The 18249-nt window shown below is 38.6% G+C and overlaps 1 protein-coding gene across 1 annotated transcript; it reads right to left on the bottom strand.

Annotated features, from left to right (window-relative positions):
- Positions 1 to 575: 575 nt before the first annotated feature.
- Positions 576 to 7797, bottom strand: LOC110831128 (putative gustatory receptor 28a). Its single transcript, XM_022066774.2, has 4 exons — positions 7220 to 7797; positions 2843 to 2911; positions 2196 to 2285; positions 576 to 1490 (listed from the first exon to the last, which is right to left on the bottom strand). The coding sequence occupies exons 1-4, from the start codon at positions 7781 to 7783 to the stop codon at positions 1383 to 1385; spliced, it is 831 nt and encodes a 276-aa protein (XP_021922466.2). The 5' UTR covers positions 7784 to 7797; the 3' UTR covers positions 576 to 1382.
- Between the last annotated feature and the right edge of the window lie 10452 nt (positions 7798 to 18249).

The raw sequence follows: 18249 nt of genomic DNA, 5'->3' as shown, positions 1-18249 counted from the left end.
TGAGATTATTTGCTAGTAGGGGCGAGAATATTAATTTTCTTAAATAATTCGTCACAATAGATAACCCTTCCTTTGTGTTTCCTGACAGAATTAATTGAGAATAGTGGGTGCATGTACTTTAAAATTGTCTAAAAACTACTTTACAATATGTCATACTGGGGGACAGCTTTAAATTACTTATCCCAGAACTATATGAAAAATATGTGTACAAAATTATTTTGCCACTATATGTAACAGTAATAGTCTGGTTATATGTGCTGGTAGCTATAACAGCCTACATGCCACCTGCTGTAAACATAATCCAATTCATTATTTTGTGCACACTGTATGCTTATCAAATGATTTCCAAAATAAACAAGCATTATTTCCTGAAATAACATTAACTAATTGATCATTGTAATGGAAATGTCAAAATATATCATGTTCTTTAATATAAAAACTGGATTCTTAAGTATTAATTGGATGAATTAGGACTTTGAAGAGTTACTTTGTACACACTGTAAGAAATAAGAGTCACTTTAGATATCCTTTTCTGCTTTATTTAATGACATAATGTTAACTGCAAAGCATGCGTGCAACTTCATAGTGCTCAGCAGTGGAGTGACTTGAAAGACAGGCAAGGAAGTGATGACGGTCTATTTTAAGGTAATATCTCAGAGTTTTTACCCACCAAGGAACCAATTAAAGCTACACAACACTTATCATTTCTGGTCCCGGATTCAAATCCTAGACTTTTCTAAAATGAAATATAAGTGCCAAATTCCAGACCTACATTCAGACGTTTAAGGCCTATTTAGTAAAAAACTTAGGAAAGATTTCAGCCTTGGAAATGTGGCAGGGTCCAGACAAGGTAACGTGCACAACCTCAGCAGTCACTGGAATACCGGGATACTGGGACGACCCGTTCTTCAAGTGCCTGAGCACTGCGGGTCCCAACTTTTTCGTTGACTAATCTATAGACTTTCGGTAGGACTCCTTGGACGAGGGATCGGCCCGTCGCAAGGTCTCTACCTGTACACAGGACAGAACAACACAGAAACAAGCGAACAAACATCCATGGCTTGAGTGGGAATCGAACCCACGGTCCCAGTGACCAAAGTGACCAAGCGGCACAAGGCCCACGCCTCAGACCGCGCGGCCACTGCGGACCCCTCAGCAGTCACTCATTTGAAAAATGTCAGAGTAGTTACCATAACTATAAACACATTTTCAAAACTGAACAGACGAGATTTTAAAGTTGGGGGCTCCAAATGACGGAAATCAATGTTTTCAGCGGCAGAACTTTATGTCCTTCTCGCTCTGGCAGATTCCCAAATTATGTGACGGGCCACATGCGGCCGCAGATTGCTTTCCCTTGATTTATAGCATGAATGTCTCTGCCGTTACGCTGTACCCCTTCCATGAGACGTAGTTTCGTTCCGATTAGTGTTTGGCACGGCCAACTGGAACTGAATCAGTATAACCAGGTACGTTGTCACGGCTCCCACGATCTGCAACATAAGCCTACAGTTTGTGTGGAAACTTCACTGAACCACGCGCATACAAGCATTCGTAATTTTTGTTTGTTTCTTCAAAGTGAAAGTTAAAGATCTTAATGTTTTCTATAGTTGTGTATTCCGAAAAGGTATTTCATAAACCATATGTTGTAAGCGTCATGTCCGTCCGTCCGTCCGTCCTTATACCTACAATTAAAAGCGACCGAACTAACCTCATCGAATGTTCAATTTTAAAACCAATTTTTAAAGGACGCGTGTTTTGAGTTATTAGGTAGATTTTAATAAAACTTGATTGACTTATGTAACACTTATATTGTCGGACTATCATGTGTGAATTTGATTCTCTTAAATATAAATCTTTACTCGAAGGGCCACTTTACCTAAAGATCTATAGTAATTTTTACGTATAGGCTATAGGTCAATTCTGAGTCCTTAGATTTCGATTAAACTTAGTTTACAGGGCTTACACATGTTCAGTCTCAACTTTTGTACACAGTTACATTATTTTAAGGGACATTTTTGCGTTCTCTGACATTTTAATAAAAATTGATGTTCAGAACTAATGTTGCAGATCTACATGCAATATGACGTAAAACTTGAGGCCGCTTTAATTAATTAATTACATGCGTATTTCGAGCTTTTAAAATATTTTTATACAACTGTACATATTCTTATGGCATTTCTATTACTTGTTCTCACCGAATAAAGCAGTGAGAAGTCAAGCGGGAAGAACCCGCAGGCCGTGAACTGGACCTTCCGATGTAGCAACTGAAGGGAAAATATCTGTAGCTGAAACAGATCAAAAGATAATTTCGTTAACATATGAACAGCGTTTATGGTAATGGCTTACTGTTCCCAGGACTTTTCGAAGTCCATGTGGACGTGATATGGAAATGTCTTGGATCCAATTTAAGTGAAATACACTGGCTATTGAAACTACTAACTTTCCTTATGCCAATATTATGTTGAAAACTGTCAATTTTCTCTTGTTATGTATTTAACGACGCTGTCAGTTGCTAAGAGTACTATAAAAGAACGTCCAGCAAATATATTATATCAGAAAATTATCCAGTTCGATTACCGGCCGGAAATTGACTATATTGATAGAGATTTTGAGTGGATTCCTGGCTCATGTCGGACTAGTAAACTAGGGGTGCTGCTATATGTGATAGACTCTTTTAGTTCCAAAATTAACTTGGATGTAACACACTCCGTGGTAAATATCTTGAAGTATAAATTAAAAGAGTATTTGACAAAACGTAAAATGTGCCGCATTATTCTTAAAACTAGATATCACGCATGTGACTCATATAATAGTGCTTCAAGAATTATAAATATAAACGCACCTCCTCCCTGAGCTCAGGGTCCCTCGTCTTCGTTAGAATTTTGTGCACAAGAAATGCGGTTCGACTGCCCTGAAACAAGAGAAACCCTAAAGAAGATATTACTGCGGATTCTGACAATACTACGCTTAAATTTTCACTTTGAACATTTTATTATGGCTAAAATTTCTCTTGCTAATATCGACTTTATCATCCAACATCGCTTGTCAACAAGTTAGAGCGACTGCAGATATCATAATAACATCTGTACATACAAATAAACATCACAGTTCTCCTATCAAAGTAAAACATCGTTGAATGGTAACGGAGCTTGTAATGAATGAGAAGCAAAACTGGAATTCATCTGGAGGAGAACCATGAAAGTCGATCATAATGGTAAATTACATTATCGTCTGAGACACAGAAGTGAGACTCTCACAGTCGATAGGTTCAATTGACGTATCACAAAATGATCTAAAATTTAAACTTGAACGGTTGCAATATGGAGTAAAAATTACATATTTAGTTTCTTATTAATATTATTATGACTGTAATTCCTCGAATTTAAGAAGCACTTTTTCTTATTTTAAAATTTCTGAAATCGGGATCCATAGTATAGATAATGGCGTCTAGATCGATATAGCTTGTTTTTTTTTCTTCTGAAAACCTATTAATAAATTAAGGGTGCGTATTTTAATCGATGGCGTCTTAAGATTGAGAATACTTAAAATACTTTTCATATGACCAACAGTAGAAAAAGTATCTTTTTATAATTCCCCTGGGCCATACATTAAGCGTCATAAACTGATTGTTTACAAACGGGGCTCCACGGCATGGAATCTCCACTATGGTCCTGAGAAACATCATAAAATGTCTGTCAAAACATATGTTCGACGTTGAATTTTTATGATTGAACTCTGTTGACTTAAAACTGATAAAGCAATCATTTTACAACTGTTATATATATTTCGTACCGCTGACTTACAAGTTACGATAACAGTCAACAAGCGTCTTACTTTCAAAATTACTAGGCCTACAGAATTATCACTTGCTACTCAATGTTTGTATTGCATACTGAAATGTTTAACGTTTATATTCATGTGAATTTTTTTAAATAAGAATAGGCCATGTGAATTATATGATTCCAGACACTAATCCAGGAAACACATCAGAAAGCTACACTAATTACTTAACCTTCTTTATCTTGGTCAGATATTTTACTCACCTCCTCGGTGCAAACAACAGAACCAGTAGCTTCATCAGACCCCAGTATATTACGAATATGAATAAATATGTGGGTATTTCATGATATTCCTGCGTGAAAACCTAACCTAACAAACAAAACATCCTCTTCTCAAGCACAGTTACCTGTAGCAGCAATTCTTTACACCTCGTCTAGACTTATTTTCAGGAGGAATCCTGTTCAAAACGGTTCGCCACCTGTCTTAATCCAGAGTCAGATGAATCCTGTTTCTTTGAGACCAATCTGAGCCTATTTCTTCAGCGTGACCTATTACATTCGGGTTTTTGGACAAAAATGCTGTGCGCACTTCCCATCTCCCGCTCGGGTGCTAAACATACCACCCATCTTATTCTCCTTGATTTGATCATTTTCATAATATGTGGAGAAGAGTACGAACCGTCTAGGAAATAGATCAACATTTCCGAAATTCTATTACATCTTGCTTATAAACGCAGATGTCTTTCATCTTAAATGGAAAACATTGGGCAAATTATTTTTTCATCGCACTTCGTTCTGCACACATATCGTACCTCTTCAAATGCAAGTTACGATATCCGCTCGATACTGGTGTCATAATATGGCAAGTTGCTGTAAGCTATCTCAGGAACGTAGCAACTTAATTGTTGTAGACTACGTATTTCATTATTTTCTTCTATTCTTAAGACACTTGAAAAAAATCAAAATGTGCTGTCATAAGAAAGTATCACTATACCATTTATATCTTACCTGGGTCGGAGACTTCACTCACCTCTTCGGCGCAAATTGTGCAGACACGCAACAAAACCAGCAGCTTCATGAAATTCCAATATATTAACATTATGAATAAAGATGAGGATTTCCCGCGGTTATGCTGCATGGGAACGAAGTACGAACAGAAAAGCGACACTGTGATAGAGACAAATGCATCGGCTACATTAACAAGAATCCGCGCAGAGTAGGCCGAGTTAATCCTCCTAACTATATCACAGACATCGGTGTGAAAGTCGATAAGTGACGGGATTTCAAATTTACCACGTGAAATTAACCCCGGTAAATTCTTGGGACGAACAGAGAAGATCTGGGGACTGGATGTTGACATTCCGGACACGTGGTTGCGTCGAGGTGTAAGTTTGCTTGGAATAATTTTAAACGATGGTCTTCTAAGATGACGTTTCGCAGAAAGGAAGTCACTGCGAAGCGGTGATAGTTTAATGATACGATCGCTATCTGGAAATGACAATTCTGTAAGGATTTCACCGAGACATGTGTTTATACACGAAAGTAAATGCATACATAAGAGAACAAAGGACGCAAACTGAACAATAACCATGAATGGGCCAAACAAGATAAAGAAAGAGAATGGCATGGAAAACAATCCCATGGTAATGTCATCAAGTGATGCACAAAATACAAGATATAAGAGAAAAAAGGGAATACATTCTAGCAACAACAACTTTATGATGATGGTTAAACTCTTCTGGGGCGTCGAAGACTTATCACCAATAAACGAGCACAAATATAAAGCATCAGTAAGAATTTGTAGGACATGTCTACAACGAAACAGTGAAATGCTTGTAGATAGCATGGTGGTTAATATCGCGGTCACACTCAAAATGCTTACACCTAACTCAGGTACAGATTCAGCATGCGAGGTGCCAAGTCTGTGGACGCGTACAAGGTGATACCATGGGAAAGATACGTTTACAACAACAAACAAAATGCTGTATACCAGAGCTGGTACAGACAAAGTCGGCGTCACTCCTTCTGAAAGAGAATATGGCACTAGACCGAGTATTCTCGAGACGCACAGAAGAGCTTTCACGGCCTTCAGGTGCTGCTCCATGACGAGGAAGTTGCTCGCTTGTGAACACGCTAGAATGACGGAAAATGGCCTAATAAAACATATTTACACAAATAAACACGTCAGTTATCCTATCAACGAAGAGTATAGTCACAATTGGTTATCGATAATGAAGCGTTCAATTACGTAATGAGTGAGAAATTAAATTGGAATTCGTCTCGAGGAGAAGCACGAAAGTCGGCCGTCATGATGGGTCACATTATCGACCCAGACAGAAGAAGTGGGATGTTCGCAGTCGCTAGGTTCAAGTGACGTATCGCAAAAGAATTGAAATACACTTGACAAGTTTTTGGAATATGGAAAACAAACTTAACATTTAGATTTTATTATGAATAATACAAGTATTAGTTAAAATAGTTTTCACAGACCCAAAGAAAAAGGACAATTTTATATTTTCCCCCTGTCATATACAGAATGTCCCAGGAGGAAAGGTCAATATTCTGGGAGGTCATAGTATCGGTCATTCTAAGCAAAAAAGTGTATATGTACACGTGTCCTATGAGATAGAGCTATTTCACTACACAGTAGTTTGGATTTGGTGCCCAATATTCTCCTTCCCTATTGGATGTTATCGCCCACATAAAGGAACGAACAACGCGCCATGTCCTCACACGAGTTGCAAAGTGCATTGATGTTGACGGTGGTATTTTCGAAAATGTATTATACTAGGTGAACTCTACCAACTTTGTCACTTGAACAATAAATACCGGCACGTAATATCTTTCTTATCGACAATTTTGCAACTGTACAGTGAAACAGCTCTATCTCGGAAACCGTTCGGAATAGGACACATGTACATAAACACTTTTTTGCTTAGAATGACCGATACTATGACCTCTCCGAATATTGACCTTTCCTCCTGGAACACCTGTATAATGTGCCAGCAACTGTTTGCTAACATGTGGGACATCACAGACTAGGGCATCCACCGTTGTGCTGAGGGACATCATAAAATATTAGGACGTCCGTTCACCGCTGAATTTTGATAATTGAACTCAACTGACTGAAAGCTGATAAATCAATCATTTTCAACGGCTTGCACATGTTTGTAACTCTGAAAAATAAGTTACAGCATCCAATCAACAAGCTTCTTACTTGAAAAAATCGTAAAGTCTACACAATTTTCGCATGGAGGTTACAAACTAATTCTAATACACATCGAATTATTTAACTGTATACAAATATGAGATTCTTTATAGGTAAAGGGCAATATATAGCATGATTTATGTGATTCCAGAAACCAATCAGTCGTTTAGATAACACTATACACTAAACTAATAAATTAACCTTCTTTAACTGAATCGGATATTTTACTCACCTCCTCAGTGCAAGTCGTGCAAGCAAACAACAGTACCAGCAGCTTCATCAGACTCCTGTATATTACTAATACAAATATGTATACAGACGATCCATAGCTTTCCAGCACGTGAAAGAAGTACGAACAGAACAGAGACACTGTTATGCCGACAAATGCATCGGCTACGTTGAGAAGAATGGGCACAGAGTACGTCGAGTTGATACTGCCAACTATATAACAGAGATTATCGTGGAAGTTAATAAGTTCCGAGATTTTAAGTCTCAGATGTAAAATTAACCCAGGTGATATGAGACATGTGGAGTCTTCCTTAACATGTGACGGTATATTCCTGGGACGCACAGAGATGATCTGGGAACGGGTTGTTGACAATCCGGACACGTGGTTGCATCGAGGTGTAAGTTTGCTTAACGTCGACATAACCTCAAACGATGATCTTCTTCTCAGATGAGGTTTCACAGAAGGTAGCACACTGCGAAACGATGATAGTGTCATGTCGCGCGCTGGAAATGACACTTCTGCAAGAATTTCACCTAGACGTGTGTTTATATACGAAAATAAACGCATACATAGGAGAACTAGAGACGCAAACTGAACAACAACAACGAATGGGCCAAATAAGATGTAGAAATTTAGGGCCATGTACAAAAATTGAGTTGTAGTGTCCTCAAACGTAGCACAAAAGAGAGTGTAAAGTATACACATATACACGTATATACATTCCAGTAATAGGAAACTAATGATGGTTTTGAAACTCTTATGGAATACAAGAAACACATCATCAATCACGCAACATAAATGCAAAACGTCACTGTAAGTATGAATTAACTTTCTAAAACGAAACAATGTTAAGCTTGCAGACAGAGCGCTAGAAAATAGCATAACCATATTCAAAAGAGTTAAACCCAAATCAGTTACAGATTTGTTACGTAAGTCACCAAACATTCCAGTGGAAATAAGAGCGAAGACAGGGTTTGACATAAATATAAGATGGAACAAAATGCTATAAACTAGAGCGGGTACAGACACAGTCAACTTTCCCTCTACTGAGAGAGAGTAAGGGGCGGTGCCAAATATTCTAGAGATGTAAAAAAGAGGCTTCACTGCCTTCAAGAATAGGTCCATCGCAGTAGGAATATGCAAAAACCGGCCAGGGTATCTTGTGTCTTGTAGATAACTACTCTTAGAACCGTTCTCTTGTAACTTCTAATTCTCTTATCAACTAGCGTCAACATCAAAAATCAATATTCCACTTTTCTTTTATAACATAGACAATTCCGTTGATTTCCCTCGACGATGACGCACTGTGTGGCATGTTATTTCACATTTAATTAGCACGTAATAAGTAACTGCTTGAAAAGCCATTTATTACTTAAGTGGGCTTTTATGGAAGCCGAAGCTTCAATACCGTGTTCACAAGTCCTCTACAGCAACTTAACATGAGCCGCGTAAATTCTGTCCACAGTCAGAGAAGCGGTCTCTCGTAACACAGACTTTATTTCAGGAAAGTATTTGAGAATCTGCTTGTAAGATTTGAGGTTCTCAAGACGGTGAGATGACTGTCTCATAGCCCTAATGAAGGAGGAAGGAATGACCTCTGAAACGTCGGTAAAGTCCTATCAGACTTTAAGGCGCTCAAGAAAACTGTCGGGTACAATTTCTGAAATCGCGCTGTTTAGCTCAGAGTTACATCAATGGAGGAAAGTCTTTGCGTACAGTTCATCCTTCCTTCAAGCACCTCCAAAATAAAATTATAACGAAGTTTTTAGTGCTTCAGAAGTTAACAGTCGCTCAGCTAGTCTCTTACCTTGAAGAATCTCTCATTAAAGTAATTTATGCATTTGTCATTTCTCTAATTTATGCTACATGCACATCCCATCTGACCGTTCTTGTTTCGATCACGGGAATAATACAGTGTTATTCATAATTCCCTGACACATTACAAAAAATCGATGGACTTGACATGACACAAATCAGTCGTTCAGAAAACCCTCTACTCTACTCAACTCAACTCTACTCTACTGTAATCTAATCTTAATTTGAATAGGATATTTTACTCACCTCCTCAGTGCACGTCGTACAAGCATACAACAGAATCAGCAGGTTCGTCAGGCCGCAGTACATTAAAAATATTAAAACATATATGGGCTTTACAGCCATTTCCCACTTGGGAACGAAATACGAACAGAAAAGCGACACTGTGATACAAACAAATGCATGGGTTACACTGACAAGAATTCGCACAGAGTAGACCGAATTGATACTCCGAACTGTGTCACAGAGATATTCGTGAAATTCGGCAAGTGACGAAATCTGAAGTTTTAGATGTGAAATTAATACAGGCGATAAAACACTCGTGGATTTTGTGTTAGTATGTGGTGTTTTTTTACCGCGGTGCACAGAGAATATCTGGGAATTGGATGTTGACATTCCGGAAACGTGGTTGCGTCGAGGTGTAAGTTTGCTTAACGTCGACATAACCTCAAACGATGATCTTCTTCTCAGATGAGGTTTCACAGAAGGTAGCACACTGCGAAACGATGATAGTGTCATGTCGCGCGCTGGAAATGACACTTCTGAAAGAATTTCACCTAGACGTGTGTCTATATACGAAAATAAACGCATACATAGGAGAACTAGAGACGCAAACTGAACAACAACAACGAATGGGCCAAACAAGATGTAGAAATTTAGGGGCATAGCAAATAAGGGATTAGTTGAGTCCTCAAACGTAGCACAAAAGAGAGTGTAAAATATAAAGAAGGGAATACATTCCAGTAATAGGAAACTAATGATGGTTTTGAAACTCTTATGGAATACAAGAAACACATCATCAATCATGGAGCACAAATACAAAACTTCACTGTAAACATGAATCAATTCTCTGCAACGAAACAATGTTAAACTTGCAGACAGCGCGCTGTTAAATATAGTAGCCATTGTTAAAATCTGGAAACCAATCTCAAGTACAAATTTATTACGTAGTAGGTCGCGAAATGATCCTCCGCACATAAGAGAGTAGGAAGGCAGTAATATAATTATAACAGAGATCAAAATACTGAAAACCAGAGCGGGTAAAGACACAGTCAGCTTTCCGTTTTCTGAGAGAGCGTATGGGGCGAGACCGAGTAATCTAGAGACGTAAAACAGAGGCTTCAATGCTCTCAAAAGTCCCTCCATCGCAGCAGGAATATGCATAAACCGGCCGGAGTTCCTTGGTGTGTCTTGCAGATAATTAGAAGCGTTCTCTCGTCACTGCCAGTTCTCTTATCAACTAGAGTCAAAATCAGAAATCAATATTCCAATTTTCTTTTATAACAGAGACAATATCGTTGATTTTCCTCGACGATGACGCACTGTATAAAAAACATTTGTTTCGTGTTTTCTTAATGGGCGATGACTAACTCAATTGAGCCGTGTACTTCCGAAGGTTGAAGTGGCTTAGACGCACTTACATGGAACCTGAAGGTTTAGTAACGTGTTCACAAGTTCCCCGCATAGGACCTTACGTTGAGCGACATGAATACAGCAGTTCCAAAGAAAATTACCACGAAATTGTTATAGCTTGATAAGCTAACAGTTGCTTACCTATCCTCTTTATTTCGGCTTCTCCGAATCAAATATTCATGCATTTGTCATCTATTCTACTTATGATACATGCATCGCCCATAATACTGTCATTGATTTCAAAACCCTCTTCTCAAACGGGAGCTGTTCGTACCTTATCATAAAGGATAAAATTTGACACTCAAACAAAGATGGAGATAAATTATAAATGACTACCACTTTTGTGAAATACCCGTATGTTAACATGGTCACAATTATTTCTGGATCATTCCCAATCTAACGCAGCTCACAAACCGCCGTAAACTAAAACAAGAAAGAAACAGAAGCACTAATGAGGCAGCTAGGTCGTCAAGATAAATTAATACTAGCAGGCCAAGGATAGTTTAGTTTTGAAAATAGTGAAACTAAGAGCCATGTGAATAGTTTGCCTGCATACGTACCTCCTGAATGGCTGAACTGGTATAGCACAACAGCCATAAAGCCTTGACGGCTACATACCTACCAGCTGGGTGGCCGAACTGATAGAACATGAGCAATACCAACCTTGGGGGCAGTGGCGGCCCGTCCATAAGAGCTGCAGAGCTGCAGCACCCCTTACAATTTTTCAAAAATTAAAAAAAAATATTTTTTGTGTTTATATAATATGTAACACTTTATATCCTATGTATCATTATTTGAATATTGCCCCTTACGTTGTCGTTATCCACTGATCGGCTGAACTGATATTAAGTCCACGGGCGAGGAGTGCTGCAAGGATTTCAGCGCGGTTACCCGGTCAAAAGCAGTGAGCGCGGCGGGAGGTGGAGTGAGGGGCAGTTCACTGGTACAGCGTGTATCGGACACCCTTGTCCGGTACCACGTAATTTAGACTGGTTTCTGTATCACAAAGTGTTTCGTGGTTATTGTTAATGAGTGTTCAATAATACTGTGTGCTATTTTTTGTTCTGATAATGATAATGAGCAAAGGAAGTGTATTATAGTTACGGGAAATTATTTTTTATAAACTGTCTTTGAGTAAAAAATGATTTAAAAAATCATAACCGCCCTCTTCCGGACTTACGATTAGTTAAATCATCTTCGAGCACGTATGGGTTTCCTCCTGGTGTAAATTTTTCTTTTCATTTATTTATATTGTTATGTGTTGAAAAACTATTCTGATTTCCCCCCCTTGCTCAGCACTACCACTGCTCAGACTCACGAGGCGCCACTGCTTGGAGGCATAGAAGACACCACAAATAATACGAGCGAAGCAACAGCACATGGTTATCTGATCTGGTCTGAGTCAAAAATATGTTTAAACGTGTGCGTGTTCCTGGATCAAAAATTAGAAAATGTGTTTCTATGAACATGTGGTCGCAAATGCACCTTTTTCAAAATAATAGCCCAAAATAATTTTAATGTATGCCTTTATTGCCAAGTATAAGGACAGGGATGTTTGTTTATAACAGATGCTTAAAGCTTGGTCCTCCTTTCTCTACACATGCCTGGGGACGACGTACACAAGACTCACGTATTCGTTCGTACACACCAGGGTTTCCTCGAATCATCTGACATGCATTCTGCACACGTTCCCATAGGTCGTCACCATTGTTTATGGGTGTTACATAACTGACGGTTTTCAAGTGACCCCACAGATAAAAGTCCAATTGAGTCAGGTCCGGTGACCTCGGTGGCCATGCTACTGGGCCACCACGCCCAATCCATCGCTGAGGGTACTGTTCATTGAGATAATCTCCGACGCGACGGGAGAAGTGTGCTGGGGCTCCGTCGTGCATAAACCACATTTGTCTTCTTGTTTTCAGTGGTACATCTTCAATGAGACGTGGCAAGTGTCTTCTTAAGAATCGCCGATATGAAGTTCCTCTTAGACGCGATGGAAACATGTGTGGACCAATAAACATGTCGCCAACAATTCCTGCCCAAACGTTAATTGAAAATCTTTGCTGGAAGCTGGATTCACTTTTTTGTCTATTATTTCGAAAATGAAACATTTGCGACCCCATGTTCATAAGAACATTTTTTCTTATTTTTATTCTGGAACACGCACAAGAAGTTTGTAAACATACTTTTGACTCATCCTGTATATGCATTCAGCAAAACATGGGCGAGACAGACTTGGCTTGGCAGTAGTGCACAGCAGCGTGAAGGAATACACAGAGTTGAGCAGCTCCCCAAATTCACAAAAAAATTCCTAACATTTCTCAGGGAAACAATTTTAATATTCAGTAAACCTTCATTTAAGGCTGTTGTATTATTTTTCAATTCCTGTTTTCGGAGGTGACCAACAATGAGATTATACCGCTTTGTGAAGTTTTTGAACATGAACAGGTATTGCTGTTGCCTTTTATTCCCATAGCTCCACGAATAGATATATTTAAGCCACTGATCAGTTGTTTCAAGGGCATCAAGAAACTGATGATTTGGAACTCGGTAACAAAGCATGCAAAATTTAATATGCTGTTTGTGACCAACAGTACTAAATACAAATCCATCTGGAGGTAAAATTTAAAAGGCAAAGCACAAATGATGATTGTTGTACACACTTGAACGTTTAGTGTAGACGATATCTGTTGTCGTTTTAAAAAACATGAGAAGGACGCAGTGGACTATATGACACTAACATTGACGTCACGTATGGCGAGTTTAATATGCTAGATCTCTGCCAGGCAGTGCTAAAACAGTTAAAACACAGAAAGCCATAGGGAATACAATGCTGAACAGCAAGCATGTCAAACTCAAAGGCTAACACGGGCCAAATAAACAAGGTTTAAGTTTGTGTGTGGGGGAGAAAAAAAAACTACAATTTTCATAGAAACTTAGGTTTATTTCGAAAAGTATAGTATAAAAAAAGAACAAGAACAACGATAAAATTAATGTTTTCTTCCTGACACTTGACATCTCTTCTCTGCTACTATCGTTCCTACTTCGGGGGAAATCTTGTTCGCAGCGATTACTTTCAAAACTGACCCAAGGTGAATGTCAATAATTCTGGATCTGACAGGAGACTTATTTCCTTTCATAATTGTAAATAACTGCTCACACCGATAAGTACTTCCAAACATGGAAATAATTTCATATGCAAATTTTCGAGTATTTTCAAACCTGGCAGGTAAATATTTGTAAAATCTAGGCACGCCAACTTCACTGAATTTTGCCTTCAAATCAGAATCGCACTGGATCTCAATTACCTCCATTTGCAGTTGATTAAGTACTGATTCTATATTTATTGAAAAAATCGAAGAAAACAAAGAAAACTTGTCTTCCAAAAATTTAAAATCTGCAAACCTTGTTTCAAATTCAGTTCTAAGGCTTAAAATGTTTTCTGCGTATTTTTGATACGATGCAGTTTTACCTAAACTTGATTTGTTCATGTTGCATGTCGGAAAGTGCGTTAAATCTTCATTTTTAAACTGCTTTTCCCAAAGAACTAGCTTACATTTGAATGCTTTAACTTGGTCACACATGTTCGTAAGGCATATGGGAAATGGATGCAACACAATTATAGTAATCAGTCATTGGCGAACGTTATAGTTCGTTATTAATAATTATGTATAACAGGATATTGTAAAAATTAAGTTAAGAAATTTTTATTAAAACGTTTCTTACATACCGTTATATTGGCTGGGCCGCAAAAATATTCGTTGTGGGCCGCGAGTTTGCATGCTTGCTGTACAGAACGCCAAGGGCCGAAGTTTGGAGATATCTCATCAGTGATAACAGGGCCAAGACACTAAGAGAGCAGCACAATTATTCTGAAGACGGCGTACGTATCTACAGCCATTGTGAAGTTTCGTCTGGCAAATTAATTACGGTGCCTCGCGTCATTAAGAAACACGTCAATATAACAAACTTTACTTACTTAGGATACTTAGACGACCCGTTCTTCAGTGCCTTGAGCATGTGCAGGTCCCAACTTTCGTTGGCTTTGATCTATCAGACAGTTGGTAGGAATCCTTGGACGAAGGATCGGCCCGTCGCAAGGTGTCTACCTGCACACAAGACAGCACAACACAGAATAACGCTGACAAACATCAATGCCTTGAGTGGGATTCGAACCCACGGTTCCAGTGACCAAGCGGCACAAGGCCCACGCCTCAGACCGCGCGGCCACTGTGACGGCACATATGACAAACAATATCGGGAAATAAAACGGGCAAAAGGCAAGAAACACCTTTATATAGTACCAATTATTGGACATTGCTCGTTGTCTGAAGTATGTTTAATGTGCGTGACTTGTCGGGAGTTCGCTGTACTCCCGCTTTGAGGTGAGTGTCGTAACAGTGACAGGTTATTATTTATTTTAATATTAGTGGTGAAGGTTAGAGTCGAACCCGGGACCCATATAATACGACAATAGTATGTCAATCGCTGGAATAACTATTATTAAAAATAAAGTATAAAAACATAAAAAATTATGACTTATTACCTAATTACGAAAACAGAATCGATCCTGATACGTCGTGTAAAACATACCACTTCAGGCAATGTACAATGTGATGTATAGTAGTGATGTACTGAATCAGTCCTTGTCACAGACATCAGAGAATCAATTATTTAGTCTAAAGCCTTATGATGAAGGTCGTTTGATTGAATTAATACATATTCTTGGAATGAATAGTCAAAGAATAACTTTGGCTTTTCGTTAAAAGGACGACGTTTCGGAAGCAAGTTCACCTTCCGTCATCAGATAAAGATATATGTTATTATGTTTAACACTTTCAATTGTTGGCGAAAATAGCTGCAGCTTCCGAAACACCGTGTTTCTTAACCAATAGGCCTAGTCGTAGAAAAATGTCTGTGCAGCTGAGCCTATATTAGTTCAACTTCTGTGTTGCCCGTTTCATGATTCTCATTTTTCGACGTGAAATGTTAATTTAATTGTTATTTAATAAATGGACAGCAACAAACATGAGGAAGTCATGAATTTTTAAGGATATGGAAGCGCCGATGTATTATTTAAATTACTATCCCAGCATCTGACCGGAGAAAAACCACGACAAACCCTTGGAAGAACAGTCTGTCTTCGAATTGATAATCAAGTGAAGATCTCTCAACACGACTCAGAAAACACTGACCACTGAATTGTATAATTATTAGTTGTTATATGTGTGTCTCCATTTCAAAATAGACGTTAAAATTTTTAAACTTATAACCTACCTAACTGTACATTATCCTTGTGAGTGCATAGGGTTATTCATAATTCCCTGACACATTACAAAAAATCGCTAAACTTTAATGGTGCAATAGATGGTGACATAGTACATGCCGATAGAAAGAGAAACTCACCAAGTTTATTGTACATACCTCATAAATGCTTTGAGAGTCCGCCCTTTGTGACGCGGCAGACGTCAAGCCGATCATCCATTTCGCCCATACCCGCTGCAGTATGTCACGATCGATTTGTGATATCCCATGGCAGAGGCCGTACAAAACCTGGTCCTTAACGTACCCCGACAAGAAAAAATAACATGGCGTCATATCAGGTGATCGGGGTGGCCAACGAAGCAACGCACGGTCATAGGGCATTTATGAGGTATGTAAAATAAACTTGGCGAGTTTTTCTTTCTATCGGCATGTCGCATGTTACCATCCTTTGCACCATTCAAGTCTGGATATTGTTTGTAATGTATCAGGGAATTATGAATAACCCTGTAGTTGATCGCATTCACTTTAATTTATGTTTGTAAATATCACATTTATATGAAGTTCCTATTGTTATGAAAATTCATTGCGGTTTAGTCAGCACCGCTAAGTAATGAATTAAACCACTCTGTTTACCCACTCTTCCTTACACATGGTAGCATCATTAACTTCATGGTGCTTTGTTGGCGGGTTATACAGACACAAATTAAAGTCAAGTCGAAGTCATGGGCACTAGCAGGGCAAGAACAGCGACAGTGACCTCTTTGTCCACTGCCCGTCAGTGGGTTTGTTGGAGGCAATAATTCAGCGGTAAACAGCTCGAGTTATATCGAGATACCCGGTTCAAACCTCGGATAGGAAAACAGTCCTCCAAATTGTGAATGTTCGACGGTTTATGCAATGAACATCAGATGGAGACACAGTACAATGAAACACAACACGATCTGATCCTTCTAAATTCCTCCTAACTCTTCAGGATTACCTAAACTTTATATCGGTGCAATATGAGTTACTGAATCGACAAAATACTGTTAAACAACGTACGGATCAATCGATAAATAAAGTCGAACATAATTTGGTATTTTAATTCCACTAAATGGAAGTACGATCAACCGTTTAATAAAAATGTCTGTCTCACAGCGTCACCAACGATGATGACGAATGCATATAACTCGATATCTTAATCAATGGTATTCTCTAGCACAGTGGTTTCCAACCTTTTTTGTTCGCGTACCCCCAGATATAATTTCTCTTCAACTTTGTACCCCCAAAGTTGTTGGTGTATAATTCAAGTTATACATAGTATATAATCTACATCTAAAATAAATTAAATAAATTACATTACTGATTATTCAATGTTTATCATTAAATAATATATATATTTTTTAAATTTCACGTACCCATAAGATGTCTTCGCGTACCCCAGGTTCAATACCACTGCTCTAGCATACTGCAGGATTACCAACACCTGAGGGAATCATTCAAACAAGACAGCTGACTAGGTACAGATATCTTGTGACTCTTGAAAAAGATAAGGTACTTATGGCAATACAAGCGAATAATTTAACTGAACACAACGAGTATTCCACTGGCATTGTAAATGGGAGGAGAAATGTCCCATGTATCACACTTGGACCGTACAATGCCAGAACAGGACGCCACAAAAACAATTATGTACAGCAGGGGTTCTCAACCTTTTTCGCTGGTTTACCACTAATTCTATTGTAACACATTAAATGTACCACGAACTAAATGCATTCAGGGAAAACTTATGTATGTTAATATTATCTTTTGATTTTCTTACTTAGTTCGAGTACCACCAGTTGTACGCGTACCATAGGTTGAGAAATGCTGCTGTACAGTATAGCACGGACCAACGGTTGGAGACAATGGAAGCCCAGCTCCACCGAGAAGGAGAGTCCAAAATATTTTGACAGCAGAAGTGGTCTGAAGACGGTGTATCTGCAGACACTGCATACATCGCGAAGGGTCTGAGACATTTTTGTGCCGAGAGGCCAGTGCTGTTTAACCTATCCATAATGATTTTTTCCACCACATTCCATAATATCAATGCCAACATAATAAAAAGTATAGCGAAACATGCATAAGAAACAAAATGCTGTAAACAGATAGGCTTTTTACAAAGCTCACATCGCTGGACGCCTCAGAGTTGTCGAGTAACCAAACTTATAACACGCCTGACCGATCTATAATACGCTCATTCGGTGGAAGGAAGAGTTATTTTTGTATAAGAGCTTTGTTTTGTTTGTAGTGAAGGAAGACGGCAACAGAATTTGTTTGATGGATGGATGGACTTTAAAGTT

Source organism: Zootermopsis nevadensis, unplaced genomic scaffold (assembly GCF_977971745.1).
Source record: "Zootermopsis nevadensis isolate Lab colony 2312 unplaced genomic scaffold, Znev_1.0 Znev_ptg000022l, whole genome shotgun sequence".
NCBI lineage: Eukaryota > Metazoa > Arthropoda > Insecta > Blattodea > Termopsidae > Zootermopsis > Zootermopsis nevadensis.
The sequence above is the reverse complement of the archived record's forward strand: the minus strand, read 5'-3'. Positions and strand labels throughout refer to the sequence as shown.

Excerpts from the sequence above, each read along its gene's own strand:
- LOC110831128 (XM_022066774.2), bottom strand. The coding sequence starts at position 7,783 with ATGCGTTTATTTTCGTATATAAACACACGTCTAGGTGAAATTCTTGCA. Across the intron at positions 2,286-2,842 it reads ACCCTGAGCTCAGGGAGGAG|CTACAGATATTTTCCCTTCA; the intron begins GTGCGTTTATAT and ends GATCTGTTTCAG. Across the intron at positions 1,491-2,195 it reads ACTTCTCACTGCTTTATTCG|ATCGTGGGAGCCGTGACAAC; the intron begins GTGAGAACAAGT and ends CTTATGTTGCAG.